This window comes from Protomyctophum parallelum (genome assembly GCF_964188405.1).
Source record: "Protomyctophum parallelum genome assembly, chromosome: 6".
NCBI lineage: Eukaryota > Metazoa > Chordata > Actinopteri > Myctophiformes > Myctophidae > Protomyctophum > Protomyctophum parallelum.
This window is the reverse complement of record NC_139701.1, coordinates 35465874-35485035: the sequence shown is the minus strand read 5'-3', so window position 1 is coordinate 35485035 and position 19162 is coordinate 35465874. Positions and strand designations below refer to the sequence as shown.

The 19162-nt window shown below is 45.6% G+C and overlaps 2 protein-coding genes across 2 annotated transcripts in view; both read left to right on the top strand.

Moving 5' to 3' along the window:
* Positions 1-18111, top strand: part of ncln (nicalin) — a 115590-nt gene extending 97479 nt beyond the window's left edge. The window contains exon 16 of the mRNA XM_083767504.1: positions 18102-18111. The gene's annotated coding sequence lies outside the window, so the exon portion shown is untranslated. The remainder of the gene's footprint in view (positions 1-18101) is intronic.
* LOC310859944 (uncharacterized protein) lies at positions 14051-18807 on the top strand (the record flags this gene model as incomplete). Its single annotated transcript, XM_083766711.1, has 3 exons — positions 14051-15318; positions 17839-18089; positions 18558-18807. Exons 1-3 carry the CDS (start codon positions 14200-14202, stop codon positions 18805-18807), a joined length of 1620 nt encoding a protein of 539 aa, XP_083622837.1. The 5' UTR covers positions 14051-14199.
* Between the last annotated feature and the right edge of the window lie 355 nt (positions 18808-19162).

Here is a 19162-nt window from a genome sequence, read left to right as displayed (position 1 = left end):
GTTATGACACGCCCACATTCCTCCAAACATTTCAATTATAATTGTTTTTATTTTGTTTTCTGTGAGTTGTCACAACTGCTCACCTTCCAGTGAGGAGCTATTTTGTCACTGTAGTTTTGCACATACGGGAATTCTTTCCTCAATTATTAGGAGCAGTGCGCACAACTGACGATATGCACACCGCGGCCATCTTGCCATTAAGTTAATGACAGAATGGTAACTAGCTGTAATTTCCCTTTGACAGCCCACGACTCCCCAACATTGCAGCTGTATGAAAAGCTTGCTATGTGTTTGTTTCATAAATATCCAAACTCCAACATCACCTCCAAGTATTTTCTTGACAGGAAGTATCTCATAACATGTCTATGGTAGAATTTTGCAGGTAGAAAATAATTCAAGCTTTTCATACAGCTGCAATGTTGGTGAGTTTGATGTCGTTTAAAATATAGGACTTTTCTGTTTGAATGTATGGGCTGTCAATGGGGAAATTGCAGCTAGTTACCACCCTGCCATTAACTTAATGGCAAAATGGCCGCGGTGTGCATATGGTAAAAAATAAACAGCGACCAGGGAACAAATACGAGGTTTATGCAATGCTCCGGGACACTTCGGCACTAATCTCTCAAGAAAGACAGAATCTGTCAGCACCACTGCTCTAAACATGTATAGTAATGAAGTTGTTAGTAGGAATAAACACAGGAGCACTCAAGAGGAAGGGGACTAAAAAGAGTTAGGAGCCAAACCGAGTTTCTACCCTTTTTCTTTTTTTTTAATACCGGTAGGCGCTATTTTATTATTTTAAATAGGGCCTCCAACGCCTGGCTTTGTGTGTTCCGCTCTTGACGTCATTATTTGTGTGTGGCCACTGACCAGGTCTATGGACAGATTTCCATGTTTTCAATTGTAAATCTGTAAAGAGTGCAATGAATCAATGAACACAATTGGTCTGTGCAAGATAAGACCTCGGTGGGCCAGTTGGGTCCATAGGTATTAAAATAAATAGATGCCTCATTGGCTGCTGCAGTTCATTGGAGCGATGTGTCTCCAGCGAAGCTAGGAACATCCTAGCATTTAAGGCGGAAGTGACTATACTGGCCAATCACAGCGTGTCTTTTCCGGGATTTATCAATTCAATCCAAAGGAGGAAACAAACGTTTACATTGCTGAAGCAAGTGCCGCTGGGAGGGAGTCGTGCCTCTGATTGGCCTTCCGAACTTCCCCTTCTGTGACGCACACGGAAGGTTAATTGGCAAGCTTCCGCTCATATTTCAGTCATGCTTCCGCTATTCTTCGCAAGGAATCTCGGGAAAGTTTTGCCTTCAACATGCTCCAAGCCGAAGGAGGACCTTTTTATGTCTATGGTTGGGTAGCCTCGGTACCAGGCTTTCACTTTGTTGGTGCAAAAATTGAAAGCCTGGAGGAACGCATTGGCCGCTCTGGTCTAAAAGTGGGAGTCAACCCTTCCGGGTGGGCGTCGCTCCAAATGATGTGACGTAGCGCTGCACTAGGGGGGAGAGGAGGGGCCGGGGGTGACGGACAGATCGATGAGATCCAATCAGTGTGCGCGTTTTTCTGAGCCGCGACCCTCCCATCTAGGCCAGAAATGTCTAGCGTTAGCTCAGGCTAATGGTTGGGTAACCCAGGCTCTGGCCCTACCCTACCTTATTGGCCAGGGTCCTTTTCAGCAGGGAGAAAATTAAAAGTTATATAATATATACTGAAAATATGATTCGTAATTCATATAGGGTACATATTGCAGGGGCTATGTGTATAGAAAAGAGCACTGGGCCAAAAGCCAAGTCAAATGAGTTCAGGATATGATTAGGTTGCTTTTTTAGAGTGTAATCTTCAAACTTTGAAAATTAAAACTTCGACATCATTCAATTTGTCACGACTTGATTAGTTGATATGAATGAAGGTTCTAATATGATTTGGTGTGAACCTGCCTTTCATCAGGGCATAATTATAATTTCTACATAATGAATTGACCACAATGAAGCTGTCTGCATCTTAAGGAGTGAGATGAATAGATGAGCAGCAGCAAGGAACCATTACTTATGCCATGCATATTCAATCACACTTTACTGAGTTACAGTCACTGATGGTCCTGTTAAGTGGATCTGTTCCAAACCAACCAAAGCAGCATCCCACACACCTTAAAGGGACACATCACCCTTTTAGCAAAAAAATAATATGTTAACGACGTTTAGAAGATTTAGAACACTTTCCTGGGTTTCTTTATGTGTGTAATATATGGTTTTAGATATTTTAGATTTTAGCAGTGAGTCCAGTGTCTCTGATGTCATGGACACTGGGCTCACTTACTTCCTGTCTCAGTAAGACAGCCCTCCTATCCACAAGGAGGAGCAGTGTACCCAAGCATTATGGGAATTGTAGTCCAGGAAGGAAGTGAGCCCAGTGTCGATGACACTACATTCTAATTCCTACACGGGGTGTGCTTATAACCACGCCCCCGGGCAAGTTAAGTTTACTGAGGTTAAGGTTAGAGGTTAGGGTTAGAAAAGTGATCTAAATCATTAACATATTTTTCTTTGTTGCAAAAAGGCAGCAATGGGCCCCCTCCTTTGTAATTGTGTTGCTTCGACTTAAGTATGTAATGTAATTCATCACTGTAAAATTGCAATTAATCTAATGCAAATACCGGTATATTTATATTTACATCCATTTGTCAAATGGATGCAAGCTGATTTGGGGAATGTTCTTTTTTTTGCATATTATATTTCAGGGCAAGTCAGAAAAAAAATCTATACATCAAATTCCAATCAGTGCTTGAGTTTATAATAACAAATCAATAAGCATGTTAATTGCTATACAATAACTGCCGCAGCAGCTGTAGTAGTATAGTAGTCTACATTGTCCCACTATAGTGGGCGCTACTGCAGTGGTTCCAAAACTACTAGGGGTCAGGACTCCCAGGGGGTCCCCAAATTATTTTTGGACGTCCCCAGATGATTAGCTTAAAGTGCACCATTGTTTTCTCACTCAACAGCAAATGCACCAACATGCAGTAAAAGTGTATAGTATCTGCACATCATGACAATAAACACAATTTGTTGTGCCAAACAAATAATTAGAAAAAAGAAGAAAAAGACCAGGGTACAACACTGTGTACACACTTCTTTATAATTATTTTTTCGGCCCAAAGAAAATTGCTTATTGTCATGATTTGTCAGGAGGCTTTGTCCGAGGCTAAAAACTTTCATGGAAAAATGAATGGTAAATTCTCTTCCGGTGCCCTCGTCGATCTGATAGGGGGGGGACGGACTGCAAGTGCAACACTGCATGTCCGTTGTGCAGAACACACAGGTGGTGTAATGCTCAAAAGTGTAGCTATAGCTATAAAGCAAACTGCAGCCTGCACCAATAAAAGTCCAAATGCCTCCCCCAAAAATGGACACAAGAAAGGCCATGCAGGGAGAACAAGGAAGAACAATAAAATGAAAGGAGCAGACAGTCAATGGCAAAAAGAAAAGTGTGAAGAAGCACCAGACGAAGCAGAAAGTGGCACGGTAAGGAGCTATAGGCAGTTTGTTAGCTAGCTTAAACTTTAAACTAAGACTACAAGACGTGCGAACGCGGGAAGCGAATGCAGCTGTTGTGGCAGTCTGACACAGACACATACACAGACTTTTTTCAAATATTTAGTGAGCTGAACCCTTGTCATTTGTGGGACGGATATGGCATAGACTACGGGCATAGGCATCATCTTTTTCTTTTGGCTATTTCTAATGCCATTGACAATGAATGCCCAGTTTTGAGTGTTTGTGCAAACATTCATTCGTTCATTCATTCAAGTTTGATTTATTCTCAAAATTACACTGAGTACTTAAACTAATTTTCAGTGTCGTCGAGTAACACAATATCATATAGAAAAACGTTGTGAAATGTTCACTAGATCTTGTCCCCGCCCGTCTCAATATTTGCCATTGACAATGAATGGAGAAATGATGTTTTTTAAACACCAAAACATTAAATGCCATTGATGGGGAGAGAGTATGTTTTACTACAAATACATCAAAACCAACTTTTATCCCTGACCCGGTTGCTAGGCAACGCCTTGCTCTCCCCCACATGCACGGAACGTGCTTGTGCATGCAGAGACTACTGTTATAATTAGGATCTTCTCTGGCTCTTTTCTCCAAAACTACGTCGCTGTCCGTTGTGCTGATCAGACATCGAGGTTCTGCGTCTGCGAGCGGGGAAAACGGAAGTATTTGAGTAGTAATCTCCCCAATTCCGGCTCTGCTCAAGATATTTACCACTTGTGGCCACACGACCGCAGTCTTAAGTGTTAAGACTGAGGTTAGGGTTTGGGATAGTGTTAGTGTAGTAATCGGTCGGGCTAACGGGAGGTCGAAACAATGACATGTCACCGCCCAGACTGTTTTGCAGCCTGACAATGTAGTAGCACTGATCAGAGCAATACATCAGGCGATGCTTGACCTACCCACAAAGCTGATGGGTGTCACAGTACTAAAACCGCCGGACCCAAATGCAGACAATGTTCTAAAGTTCAAGGGCGTTCAAAGTTCAAACAAACTTGGAATGAATGAGGAGGGAAAGGTGGTCGGCAGGCAGAGCAGAGCAACAGGCAGGCAAGTAGACACTAGACAGGAAGCGAGCAGGCAGGTGAGATCTGAAGTGGAGCAGAGGAGAGAGAGAGAGATGAGATGAGATGTACTTTATTATCCCCGTTACAGCAGCATAATGTAAAATGTAAAAATAAACAGACAAACAGAAAACACATTGGACACAAAAAGAGCAATGTAATGTGTTGCAATATGTATGACCTTATTGCCTTTATACTTTTCTTTTACTTATTTTATTGTGTGTCTGTTTTGGTCCTGTATTTCTGTCTTTTCTATTCATCTATTTTTCTCAAGGTGTTCTTAATGTATTGTATGCTTATGTGTAGTCTAGTGGTGTATATATGTATGTATGTATGTCTTGTGTGTAGAAAAACCAATAAAAACAATTTAATAATAATAATCAGAGACCAAAACCCAAAACCCTCAGACACAGGACCATAAGCATTGGGGGAGAAAGTTCTTATGTGTTGTATATGGCGGTTGGCAGGAAGGAGAGTCTATACTGCTCTATGTTCATTCTCGGAGGGAAGGTGAGCCTACGACTAAAGGTGCTCTCTCTTAGCCTGCAAGTCACCATAGAGTGGATGGGAGGGGTTAAGGCTCATACATAGTCTGGATTTACGGTGGTGGGGTGACCACCGAACTACAACATGACGTCACGAGCCGCGGTGAAGAGCAAACCACCGCCACCGCTCCAGCCCTTCTCTCTGTTTTTACTCACCACCGCTCAACGTTATTTCAGCTCCGGTGGTCAGCTCACCACCGGAGCGGTGGTCACCTCACCACCGAAAATCCAGACTATGAATAGGCCTTTAGCCAGCATGGAGATCAGTTTGTCCCTAATTCTCCTGTCTGCGACTGACTGCAGCCCCTCCATCCTGAGGCCCACCACAGAACTGCATGGCCTTCTTTGTGATCTTATTGAGCTTGTTCAGCTTCCAGGCCTTAATACCCCCACCCCAGCATACCACTGCATAAAACAGAACGCTGGCTACAACGGACTGATGAAACATTTTCGGTAGCCTGCTACACACATTAAAGGACAGTCTGCTCTGTCCCTTTTTGTAGACAGTCTCTGTGTTGTCTCTCCAATCCAGGTGTTTGTTCAGGTGGACACTGAGGAACTTGTAGGAGTCCACAATTTCATCCTCTTCCCCCTGGATGGTGATGGGTGCTGGGGTCATCCTCTTCCCCCTGGATGGTGATGGGTGCTGGGGTCATCCTCTTCCCCCTGGATGGTGATGGGTACTGGGGTCATCCTCTTCCCCCTGGATGGTGATGGGTACTGGGGTCGTCCTCTTCCCCCTGGATGGTGATGGGTACTGGGGTCATCCTCTTCCCCCTGGATGGTGATGGGTGCTGGGGTCGTCCTCTTCCCCCTGGATGGTGATGGGTACTGGATGGTGATGGGTACTGGATGGTGATGGGTACTGGGGTCATCCTCTTCCCCCTGGATGGTGATGGGTACTGGATGGTGATGGGTACTGGGGTCATCCTCTTCCCCCTGGATGGTGATGGGTACTGGATGGTGATGGGTACTGGGGTCATCCTCTTCCCCCTGGATGGTGATGGGTACTGGATGGTGATGGGTACTGGGGTCGTCCTCTTCCCCCTGGATGGTGATGGGTACTGGGGTCATCCTCTTCCCCCTGGATGGTGATGGGTACTGGGGTCGTCCTCTTCCCCCTGGATGGTGATGGGTACTGGATGGTGATGGGTACTGGATGGTGATGGGTACTGGGGTCGTCCTTTTGCGCCGCCTGGTGTCTATCACCAGCTCTTTGGTCTTCTTGATGTTCAGAAGAAGGTGATTTTGTTCAGCCCAGCTGCGATGAAGTTCTCCACCACACCAGTCTGTACTCTGTGTCATTGTCCTCAGTGATACAACCCACAATGGAGGAGTCATCTGAGAACTTCTGGAGATGGTATGTTCCTGTCTTTGAAGCTGAAGTCAGAAGTGTAGATGGTGAACAGGAATGGTACTCCAGTGCTTCCCATTACCACGTCGGAGTGGCATCCTTTTAGCCGGACACACTGTGGCCTCAGTGTGAGGTAGTTCTTAATCCAGGCGTGCATCGATTCGTTGTTAGCTTCAGATACAGGCAAAATCCAACATGCAAAAACTAAATCACTAGGAATACTGACAGTCACATCACTACAGTTTACTAGCTAGAATCATACTACTACCACTGTCGTTGTTCAACAATCTGACAATGCGGCAATAGAAGACCAGGGCTTTATAGACTGGAGGTGATGAGCTCACCTCCCAGCCCCTCCCTTCGTGGGGCAGAAAACTGGGTCGCGCCTGGGATGCAACATTCTAAACTCTGTTTATACGGCTTGTGCTTATAACCACACCCCGCTTCGCTTCACACCCACAAGGCCATTTTAATATAGGATTATACAATACCATTATGCAATCTAGCCGAATACTAGGTTTTGACCTAGTCCTGTTTTTCTACTCCAGTGCTTCTGACCGCTCCCGAGATGCTGCTCATTGATACAGGGTGACAATGGTGATAGTGTAGCCTCGGCCGGCAGGCGAACCTGGGTTCCCCATTCCCCAGGCACGTACGTTACCAGTCGACTAAAGAGCCATGGCCCAATGGGCGAGTAACAACGCAGCAACGTATAGCCTACAGTCGTCCCCACCACCTGGAAGCGCGTCCGCGCGCGCCAGCCAGGAGCTCAGCTCGATTGACTGGGGGGACCTCCTCCCCAGGGAGACTGACGGCGCTGTCGACTACTAGAGTTAAGGTCTGTGCCGCCAGGGAACATACATGCAGAGGTTACCCATACACACCGCTACCACCAATGTAGCCTCGCCTGAGTCGCCCGGGAGGCGAACCCGGGTTCCCCATTCCCCAGGCACGTACGTTACCAGTCGACTAAAGAGCCATGGCACAATGGGCGAGTAGCAACGCAGCACCGTATAGCCTACAATAGTGGTCCAGTATTCTATGTCTACTTCAGTGCAGGGGCCCTACAGTATCTACAGTACTACTATTATTTTGTACTTTTGCATTTGACAATGATGGATTGCGCACAGTAAGTAAGTGAAACCAAATGTGTAAAAACACCACCCGGAACCTTTAATTTGAGTCAGTGGAACAAAGATGACAAAGCGATGATTCTTGCAGGGAAATGTAATGTTCTCTGCCGGACTGTATACATTAGGAAATGTGCTGGGAAGGGTAATCCTTAATTTATGTTATATAACAGTGTCACAAAATAGATTTAAATTGAACTGCAATTTCATACACCAGTACTGCGGGCAATTTGAAAGGGCATAACACGGAAACCTGTTTATCGACATGGCTAACAACAACCATGTACTTCGTTTTTTCTTCTCTTATGTACCAAGCTGCTGTATTCAAAACCCATCATGCCCCACAGCGCTATTTCTATATCTATATCAATGCCATAACATGTCTTTTAGTAAGACATTTTACTAAAAGCCAGCGGACTGCAGTCAAAAGCATAGTGGCATTGGAAAAGAAAGAAAGAATGTTAATACTTTTCTATGATAGCCCCTTTCTATTTTCAGACAAATCCTGCACAGCAACTTTAATTTATTGACCTATCTATGTATATAAATTAGAAGTTTATATATCCTGAGCAGAATTCTGAAATTCTGAAACAGTGTCTCTTGTATCTTGTGTGAATAAGTGATCTGTCGTTCTCACACATGCAAAGCATGTTATTATTACAGTATGATACGGTCAGGTGAGACACTTTTATGCTGTAACTTATTTCTATGGAAATTCATCTGCGGCGGTCCAGCATTGCATTGTGCAGGCTATAGTATACACTCTGAATCTGATTAGGCCATATGCACTGTGAGAAAAAATGGAAACCAGTTTATATGAAACCCGTGTTGAATTTTCAAACAGCATCAACAAGGTTTTTGTTTTGTGCGTTGCTTTATCTCATCAGTTCCAATCTCATGCAGGTTATATGCTTGAGCACACAGTAAAACCCTGAGTATATTATATATACCCCTTCATGGTAAATTTTTACACTCTCTGTGTTAAACTAACATGGAACCCTTTAAATGTTGGCGTTACTCTGTAGTCTCTTCACATCGTCTCTCATCTTGTATGCGTAAAGGTGCTCTCCCCTCCAGCAAGCACGGCTATGTCTAACTTTTCTCTTTTTTTTTATAGCTAAGTCTAACTGCAACTCGGAAGTCTTTTAAAACTCCTTTTCTCTTACACTCTTTTCTGCACTTGACTTTCTCTGCTGCGTAATTTATACTTCGTCCTATAACGTGACGCTCGCCGGAAATAGCTGCTCTATTAGGCTTGTGTCTTTTGCTCTTTCTTGTGTCCCCCGCATATCTTGTTATCTCACTCACTCTCTGTCTGTCTGTCTGTCTGTCTGTCTCTCTCTCTCTCTGTCTGTCATCACACGCGTGCTATTTCCCGCCTCTGTTATGTCTCTTGCTCAAGAATCCTCGGGGAACACCTGACTGACATGTTATTCAAGGATGAAAGGCATGGTGGAGACTGGAGAGGAACCCAAAAGCAAAAACAAACATATACGTATGAGAGGGCATGAGACACTGTGTCACCGTTAGAAGAACAAGCTGTGCCTCCTCGTCCTCGGCCCTGAAGATGTTCCCCACCGCAGTGGACGGAATCGGAACCTTCATTTTCACTTCCATTTATATCAACCAACACTTTTCACTGTAAGACCCCCCACAGCACACTCACACACACACACACACACACACACACACACACACACACACACGTGTGTGTATGTATGTATCTATATGCACATACACACTCTAGTCTACAGTCTACACCCAGGCGTTTCTGCTGTCCGAGGCACAATGTAAAATTAGCACGCACCCCAGAGGCATTCACACTGTAACTAAAAAGCCATTTTGCACAGAGCTTTTGACAGAGACGTGGGGTATCATCATTCAAAGGGGTACATGTAGATCCATCTCTACCAGTGAGTTATGTAAGCCATTCAATGGTGTGCTATCCTCTCTCCCTCTCTCTTGCGTGTGCTCTCTCTGTGTCTGATGTCTCTGCTTGGGGAAACTGTGTCGGGATACTCTATCTGCAGTGGCTACAAAGTTGTGCAAGCACACACACACACACACACACACACACACACACACACACGCTCTGCTGGTTCTCAATGGACAGGCAGCCTAGATGTAGCTGAAAACGACAGGGTGGAGGCTACATGCTCTCTCTGTCTCTCTGCCATGGCAAAATATATTGTACACGTGCATGTCCAGGGTCAAACATATACTTTAAAATATAGAATTAAATTTGGTCAGTCTTTTGGTGTATCTCTCGTTTCCTACTCCTCCAGTAGTAGTTCTGAAAAACACTTGCAGTGGACGAAAGCCCTGCATGCTGTGTGAAACCCATTTGCCCTGCAGGGATGCAGGCAGAAGGAGAGGAAATGAGAGCATGGAGGAGGAAAGGAAGTGAGAGAAAGTGCAGAGTGGCGTGATTAGGTAAATGACTGGTTTTGTATTTTGCACTTACGGCTCATGTACTGTATCTACACAGTCTCTCTCTCTCTCTCTCTCTCTCTCTCTCTCTCTCTCTCTCTCTCTCTCTCTCTCTCTCTCTCTGTATGTCTGTCTGTCTCTCTAGTGAGTCTCTCCAACTGACTTTACAAGAGAGAAGATATGGCCCACTCTCACAAATGCTTGCAAGTCTGGTTTATTTGGCAGGTGTTTTGTGCTTGTTTATTAGGGCTTCATCAGTGTCGAGCAGGAAACAAAACAGCAATACAACAATAGTGACACCTGTTGTGGATTGTCACTAGATTAGACTACTAGAAGATTAGGCATGAATTAATTAACTTTAGTTATGATTGTTAGGCACCGTTAGTGCAGTTACGTCTAGACATTTGGTGGATTTGGTGTGGTAAACCTTAAGCCTTAACCGGACATTTGGTGTGGTAAACCTTAGGCCTTAACCGGACATTTGGTGTGGTAAACCTTAGGCCTTAAACTTAATTGATTTTGTTTGGGCATTCTGTCTTTTCAGGGTGGCCATTGTGACAGCTGTAGCTGGAACTGATTGGCTACTTGCTACCAGATGAAGTAATTACTATGAGAACCAGCATTTCCCGTTTGTTCGTTTGTTGCATCACCCATGCCTCTAGGTCACGCCTTGTGACATCACGCCTCCATATATGGTCATTGGTCACGCCTCATGACATCACGCTTCCATATATGGTCACACCTCATGACATCATGAGGTGACTATCATCACCTGGATCTCCATATATGAAGATCACAACACTGACCTCATCAAACCCTGGATAGCCATACATGGAGAAGACTGGATCATCACCTACATGGCGTGATGTCACGAGGCGTGACCATATATGGAAGCTTGATGTCATGAGGCGTGACCATATATGGAGGCGTGATGTCACGAGGCGTCATGCCACAAGGCGTGACCATATATGGAGGCATAGGTGACACAACGAACGAATGGGAAATGCAGGTTTTCATAGTAAATTCTTTCTTCCGATTGGCTACGGCCGATTACATGACGCGCGACATGCAGTGCAATGCATGTTGGGTTACAGGTGTTGAGGTGCATGATGGGTAGGCGGACTGCCATGACCTAATTTTATGGGTCACATTTGTTCGTGTAACACCAATGTTTTTTATTTTTTGCGTGGCGTTACACGTCTAGTTGTGTACAGTTAATATAGAAACAATGGATGGAGTGGAGGCAACTGGTCTGGTGGATCAGCTACCACTACCTACACAAATGTTAAATGAACAGCAGCTGCGACAGGATCTCATTAGTCCACATTGACTTTAAAATGAGCAACTGTTCTGTTTCTCTGCCGCGTTATTTATGGAACTCGCACAGTGGGTGGCTGATTGTTTTGAAAGCTGAGAATTTTAAAGAGGTGCATGGGCCAAGGTCCAAGATTCCCTCACATACACACAGTTGTTTCATACGGTGGCTACATTAAATTACCTGCTTAAAATTCTAATCACTGTGTTATCCATTGGATCACACCAACTCAGTAATATATAAAATTATTACATTCGGTAGCCAATATGTTAATTTTCCTCGTAAGTGAATGAAAGTCAAGGGGACAATTTATGTTAATTTGCAGTCTATAATCTGAATAGCCTCTATCATTGATTACCTTACCTGCTTATTGTAATTAGCTATTATTTCCAGCATTGTAAAAATATGTCTAATTAATAATTATACATCAGTTGAATTGTAATTTCCAGTCACTAAGGAGTAACAGCTACGAACTATAGTGAACAGTGATACTTGAATCAACCCACACACACACACACACACACACACACACACACACACAGAGAGAAAGAGAGACATATAGTACGTGCACAGTGCATACACAATCTCGCTAACTTGCTTTTTCTTTTCATCACTTAAACCCTAGACTTAATAAATTGTACCTGAATTGGCTTTGTACTTTTTCCCTCTACAGTCTACACCAAAAAAAAGAAGAGAGATAATGATCGTAGATCGGCTACCCTCCTATTTTTGGGTAATCTTCCCCCAGAATATGGATGGTGGGGTTCAAGTGGTTAAGAACTATAATGTGTTCTATTTTAGTAATGCCCTGATTTTGGTTGACTTACTACAGATCAATGTGGTTTGTGGTTTGTCAAAGTGTGTGTTGGTTTGTCAATATGTGCAACATCTGTGACAAGCTTTATTAGTGGGTATCTATTCAGTCTGATTCAGTCTGACATGCATCAGTTGCGTTGAGGAGACGTTTAGACATGCAGATGTGTTCACTGAAAGACATGCGTGCGTGCGTGCGTGTGTGTGTGTGTGTGTGTGTGTGTGTGTGTGTGTGTGTGTGTGTGTGTGTGTGTGTGTGTGTGTGCCTGTGTGCGTGCGTGCGTGTGAACAAAAACGCAGATGATTAGTAATGCACATATACTCTATTACTCTATTAATTCTATTATTCTATTACTTCTACTTATTTCCTTATGCAGACCAGATCAAGCTGACCTGAAGAAATCATATTAGCCACGAGATCCTCTCTGAGTCCCTGAATTAAGTCATATTTCCACCGACCCATTACTAACACTATCCCAAACCCTAACCTTGGTCTTAACCGGCCACGCAGGTCGGACTAATGGGATGTGGGACTTATTATGGGCAGTCCCCGGTTGTCTCTGGCAGGTTCACCATCGTTTCATTCTCCATGCAGGGTGGGGACAGAGCAGAAACACAACTGGCAGGTGTACATGGGCTTGTCAGACTAAATCTAATCCAGACAGCCAAGAAGTGGAATATGAATGAGAAACCCCAAAATAGGAGCTGTCTCCGCATAATTGGAACAAATGGTAGATGCGGGAATGCAGCAGAAAATAAGATGGCCAAAACAACGGGGCATACACAGTACACAGTACACGTTGACACGGTTTTGCTGACAGTCACAATGGGCCAAGGAGAGTCGTCTCGCAGGCAGGCTGTTTTTCGCAGCTGGGCGGGTTCAAGTGTCTGTAAAACTAGCGCTGATCTCTGTTCTTATACAGTACAAGTTGCAATTATGTGCCCCCTTCACCACGCCTCCCACCGCCCTCCACCTCGCAAACTCCTCTCAAAGCAACTCTCTTTTATCCTATAGGCAGCATTTAATTGTGAGGAGCTGAGCCAAAAAAGGAATAATCAGATGAGAGCTGGGGGGGGGGGGGGGGGGGGGCTACTAACCAGGGATTAATAACACTGGCATCTTGATTGAAGTTCAGTTGCTCTCCCTGACAAAAAGGGAGGGTGGGAGAGAGAGGGAGAAAGGATACAGCAGGACGGATCACAGAGAAGACACGAGGGAGCGACGGAGAGAGAAAGAGAGAAGAGGGAAAAAGTGGGGAAAAAGTGGGCAGAAGAGAGAGGGAATGAGCGTGAGGGAGGCAGGGCAGGGGGATAGAGTGATGGGGAAAAACAGATAGATATAGAGATGGGGAGAGAGGAGGGAAATAGAGAGAGGGAGTTACGGCAGTGAGAGGGAGTGGGTGGAAGAAATAGAGAGAAGAGAGCAGTACGGCACAGTGCAGGAGGGCGGGGGGGGGGCGAGCAAGAGTGACTGAGACAGAGAGAGAGAGGGAGAGGCAGAGACAGGAAGCAGCGTGCCACTGCTACTGAGCCAGAGAGACGCAGGCAAGGAGAGAGAGAGGGAGACAGAGCGAGAGGGAAAGGCCCTCAACAGCTTTAAGGACAGACACACAGAGAAGGGGAGTGAGGGACTCACAAGCACCGCTGCTACCTACAACAAGGACAACGGAGAGAATAAAGCGAGAAGGATAACCAGGAGAGGACGGGAAAAGAGTCAGGTACAGCCTCGGACGGGAACATGAGTGGGTGGATAAGCTGGAGCTGAGCTCAGGAGGGGGAAGAAACAGATGAAACTTTTGGGAGAGAGATTGAGAGAGAAGTGGAGAGATTTAAAGATAGAAAGATCAATGACAACAGTTTATGTTGATGGAAAAGTTGAGAAGGGGCTTGTGGAGAAAGAGGAGGAAGGTCTCTCACCTTCAGGAGTGTTCTACTTCCTCGTATTCCTCTTCATCCTGTGAAGCCTCTGGACAGCTTCTGTCATGTTCTCGAACAGCAGGGATCCGGGACTTGGGGAACGTGGAGGCTTCAATAAGCCCCACACCTCTCACTTCTTGCCCTGGTTCCGCAACGGTTTGAAGCCCCACCGCCCCAGTGACCTGGGGCTTAACAGATCGTACAAGTGCACAGCCGGCGAGCCCCGCGAAAACCTCGCCCCACTGGAACGAACCAAGGGGATCGGATTCTTTTCCAGGGAGCTGATCCAGGGAAAGGAAAAGGGGAAAAAAGGAGAGCTTCGGTGTAACGGTGTGAGACTCGCCAGGAGGCTGCCTGAAATGTTGAGAGCACACAGCATACTGCCTGAGAAAGTGGGTAAGAGAGAGGCCAGTCCAGCTAAATGGAGCCAGTCTCCAGAGCTCGATAGAGACCCAGACATAGTGGCAAGCCCAGGGGACCAGCCTCAAGGTCTGGACCACAGCTCTACCTCTGTCCAGGACAATTACTCTGAACGCTCCGCTGTCAGAAACCATCGCAGCCACTTTAACCTCCTTCATTCCCAGACAGACAGAGCCGGCCCCTTGGTTAGGAAGCACGTGCAGCCTTTGACTCCTGTTCACGTTCCTGAATCTCCAGGAGAGTTCAAAGGTCAGGTGGCAAACTTTAAGACACCTGTTGTGGTGTGCGCAGAGGAGGGGAAGGAGAAGCCGTGGCACTACGACAGCTACACCCACCACAAACGAGACTCGCAATTGTCTGGCTGGCTCGACACACAGGGAATAATAGACAGGCGGCAGGGATTTGGCTCCAGTCTCAGCCACTCCAAAGAACTGAGTGGGGACTCCCAGGGCCAGAGAGACCCGAGCAAGCAGAATGGAGACATCTTCTCCATTGACACGCCGTGTGATGGAGTAAACCGTAACAGAATTCTACGAGGCCCCAGGAGACCCAGACCCAGCTCAGAGCACATTGTGACCCAGAGGCAGACATGTGTCCGTACCAGGCCGACCAGCGGAGGTGAGCTGCAAACTACTGCAAAGGATGCCAGCTTGTCAGGACCAAGGTGCAGCAGAAAGGCGGTCCGGAATCAGATTAAACGAGTGGTGGATAATTTGGAGCACGTTCTAGGAGCACTGAAGGACGTCCACCAGGAAATGAGAGAGGTAACAGTGATATTGACTGTGAAGACTGTGATAAGCGCAGCTCATACGATCCCAGCATCTTTATAAGTGGTGTAATGTCTGTCTCATATCCCTTTTATGTTGCCTAATGTCATCTTCTGAAACAATAGTTCACCCAGTGAAAATCAGTATTCAGGTCAATATTGTTCCCAGGACTCAGCCAAACAACAATGTATGATTTATACAGCATCTCTAGAGGCAGAGAGAATAAATATTTGGTTGTGTTATCATTTCACATGAATTTAATTGAACCACTTTTCTTAACCTTGCTGGAAAAGCGTATGCCAAAGGAACCCCCAGGCAGCTAGGGGCCTGTACACTTTCATAAAACAGTGCAAGCTAGAGATTGTGACCTCAGAATTACATGCATTAAAAAGTTAAATTCACCTACAATATTATAGGTTGCCATTACTGTTCTGAAACAGCACTACAGGAGGCCCACTTCATGTGAGCCATCACTCTAACTATCCAACATAATCTGTGAGTCTGCACCACAGCGACACGGGTGACAATCCATCACACAATTTTCATATACGTGGACGTGGCACTTGATGTGATGCTCCATTTACAGTGAGTTCTCAGTGGTTGATGTGATAATGCTGTCCAACATTAGCCAAAGCAGTAGGCACTGTCTGTGTGCTTCTGACCCCCCATCCCCCCCCCCCTCCCCCCTCTTTCTCACATACACACGCACGCACACACGAATGCACACACACACACCTCTCCCTCCATTTTCCCTTTCTTTTTCTCCAACCGCCCTCCTTCTAGACAGATGGCTAGATCCAATCCTTTTTATAATCCATTCATGGCTAAGCATCTCTGCCTCATATTCCTCATCCCGTAAACGTGACACGTAAATCATGGGCTCTAGCTCCCCAGCATTTGATCTGCAGGGCTGGTTTAGCTTGAGGTGGTAACCTCATCATCAGCGTGTTTGATATACTGTACTAGCTTCTTTTTTCAAGAAATAATATTACACTGAATAAAGAGCAAACATTGTGGAAGGTCTTCAGGACATTCAGGAATGATCAAAAGAGGATGAGACGTCTATTTATTTCTACGTTTTATTATTCTGTTGCATGAGCTAACACTTCAGCTATTATTCATACTAAAGCATTTTGAAAAGATGGGGAGTCAAGATTAATGTGAATTATATCTTAATGAAACAAAAAATGAGAGAGACCAAAAACAACACAGAGATAAAAGGGAGGCTGAGTCGTACAGCTCCTTGTTCCCCAAAGCTTGATTAAAGTATTTCTCATCTCTTCGGCCTCTTCCTCGAGGCCCAACAACTTGAAGAAGACCTGAGGGGTCAGAGCGTTGTTTTTTTTAAATAAACACACTTGGGAGCATGAAGCTGAAATGCAGACATATTTTTTTCTCTTTTATCTCTGACGACTAACAAACAGCTTGCCAGCAGACACTTCATGTGCATATTCAGTGTACTTTCAAAGTAATATAAAGAAATGAAACGATGACAACAACAACAACAACAACAGAAAAACCTTAATAAAAAAGGACAATCCAGGTCATCTTTGACATCAGTGAGGTTGTTGTTGAGCACAGAGAACGAAATAATAATTCATTTGTTCCAGCAGGGAGCGAGGAGGATTTATCTGTTCACATAGAGCAGGTGGAGAGATAGGTCAAACATTTTCCCCAGTGAAATTTTCTCCAATCTCTCCAGCTTCCATCAACGTGTGCGTGTGTGTTCGTGTGCGTGCGTGTGTGTGTGTGTGTGTGTGTGTGTGTGTGTGTGTGTGTGTGTGTGTGTGTGTGTGTGTGTGTGTGTGTGTGTGTGTGTGTGTGTGTGTGTGTGTGTGTGTGTGTGTGTGTGTGTGTGCGTGTGAGTGTGTGTGTCCACCTGCCCCACTGAACCTTCATGGCATCATTCTGTATAGGTGTGTGTGCACTGGTTGTTTTGCATACACTCATGCATTACTGTGCACTCATTTAAATGTGTGTATATCTAGTATGTGTGAGCCTGTGCATGATGTATGACCTGTCTCCCTAGTATCCAGGGATGTGTGGAAGAAATGCACCTAAACTCTGTATGCCAGCCTTTATATTCCACACACCTTTATAGGCCAATATGAATCTTTATGTTATAAATCCACAGAATGCATCCATTGGGTAGCATGATAAGTTATGTCTTTTCAAGCAGATATCATTTGACTTCATGTCAGTTTGAAAATATTTGTCTGGTTAAAAGGTTGATCACCTAAAGGAAATTCTCTAGAAAACAGAGGATTCAGTCTGTAGGCTATAGTATTTTGTGAACAAATCTGCTGGCAAAGCCACCGTTCCTTTGAAAGAATTGGACATTGGTTTCAATTCTGTGCTTTGGTGGTATCGTTTAAGACGCTGGTTAACTCATCCATAATGCCATGACGAGGCATCTGTTTGTCTCACGGTGACACAGAACTGGAGCTCATAGCTCAACCAGCGTGCTACCTAGTTACTGCTCCATCACTGTATCCCCATCCATCCTTTGTCTTCCAGGTGGTGGAACAGATTGACTATCTGACCTCAACTATTGACCTAGATGAGGTGGAGCTGGCAGGAGAAACAAGAGCAGGAGGAGGAAATCGTACCAAGCCACCTGCTGACAGTAGCTCCAGTTCCAGTTCTAGCTCCAGTGGCGTCACTGTGAGCAGCATTCACCAGCGGCCCTCAGACCAGGAAGAGAATCCAGGAAGTTCAGATCTGACCACAATCAGCAGAGGTCAGCTGCTCAATCATACCAGAAACGTGTCTCCACTAAGCATGTTACAGCACACCCAGGGCACTGTGCTATCGACAGAAGTGACTAAAACACCCAATTTTCCCCGTAAACTCCCCGTAAATTTTCCCCGTTCTCTAAAACGATGTGCCCCGCCTTCGTATCACCAGAACCCTCCTCGGTTGATCCGAACTGGAAGTCTTTCTCAACCTCAAAACCCGGCATCCTCTTCCCATTCAGGCAGTCCTCTTGCTGTTCGCCCCCCTACTCCCGGTCTCTCTCCCTTAACGGTCAACATCCATCATCCAAACAGCATTGCATTCCCTAGCCCCTGTGCTCAGCCTCAGTCCCCTGGGCCTTCCCCCATGTCTCCACAACCTCCTGCCCTCGGCCCTTCTGTCATCATAGAGACCAAAGTGGTGTCTGATCAGACAGTGCATAGTGACCACCCATCTGCTAGTCCACTCTCTCCATTATCGGGCCGCCCTCCCTCTCCCAGCAGCCCACCCACGGACTTTGACTCTCAGCACATGACGGGTGGAGAGAAGGCATGCTCAGATAATTTAGCTCCCCAGGACCACACACCCCCTGCAGGCACAACGAAGATACCTCCAGCACAGAGCCGCAGGGGCCGCAAGCCTCCACCATACCCACACAACGGACGCTTTGAAAGGGTGAAGAAAGCCAAGGACCCCCGCAAGGCTCCTCCGTATCCTGAGAAAAGAAAGCTGCTCTCTACCACTGTGTGAAACAACACAGCAGGAGGGGGAGGTTGATCGAACAGAGCCAAATTCACAGTCACTGCCACCGGCCTGCAAGAGCAGAGAGTGATTTAAGGCTTGTCAAATTGAGCAGAGACCAAGTTTCCAAGGTGATGAGACGAAGACGCAACTTGGGGTGAGCATGTCAGGCAAGACAATTTGGCTCTCCTCGTGTACCTTTTCTGTTGGTCTCTCACTCTCACTCTCATTCTCTCTCCCTTTCACTGTAAGACATCATCTCTGTGTACATCCGTTGAACTATATTATCATAACAGCTGTCAATGCTGCAGGTTTGGCAACAAGAGTCCCTATAGGATTCACTTGGAGTCTCAGCTCACTCTTT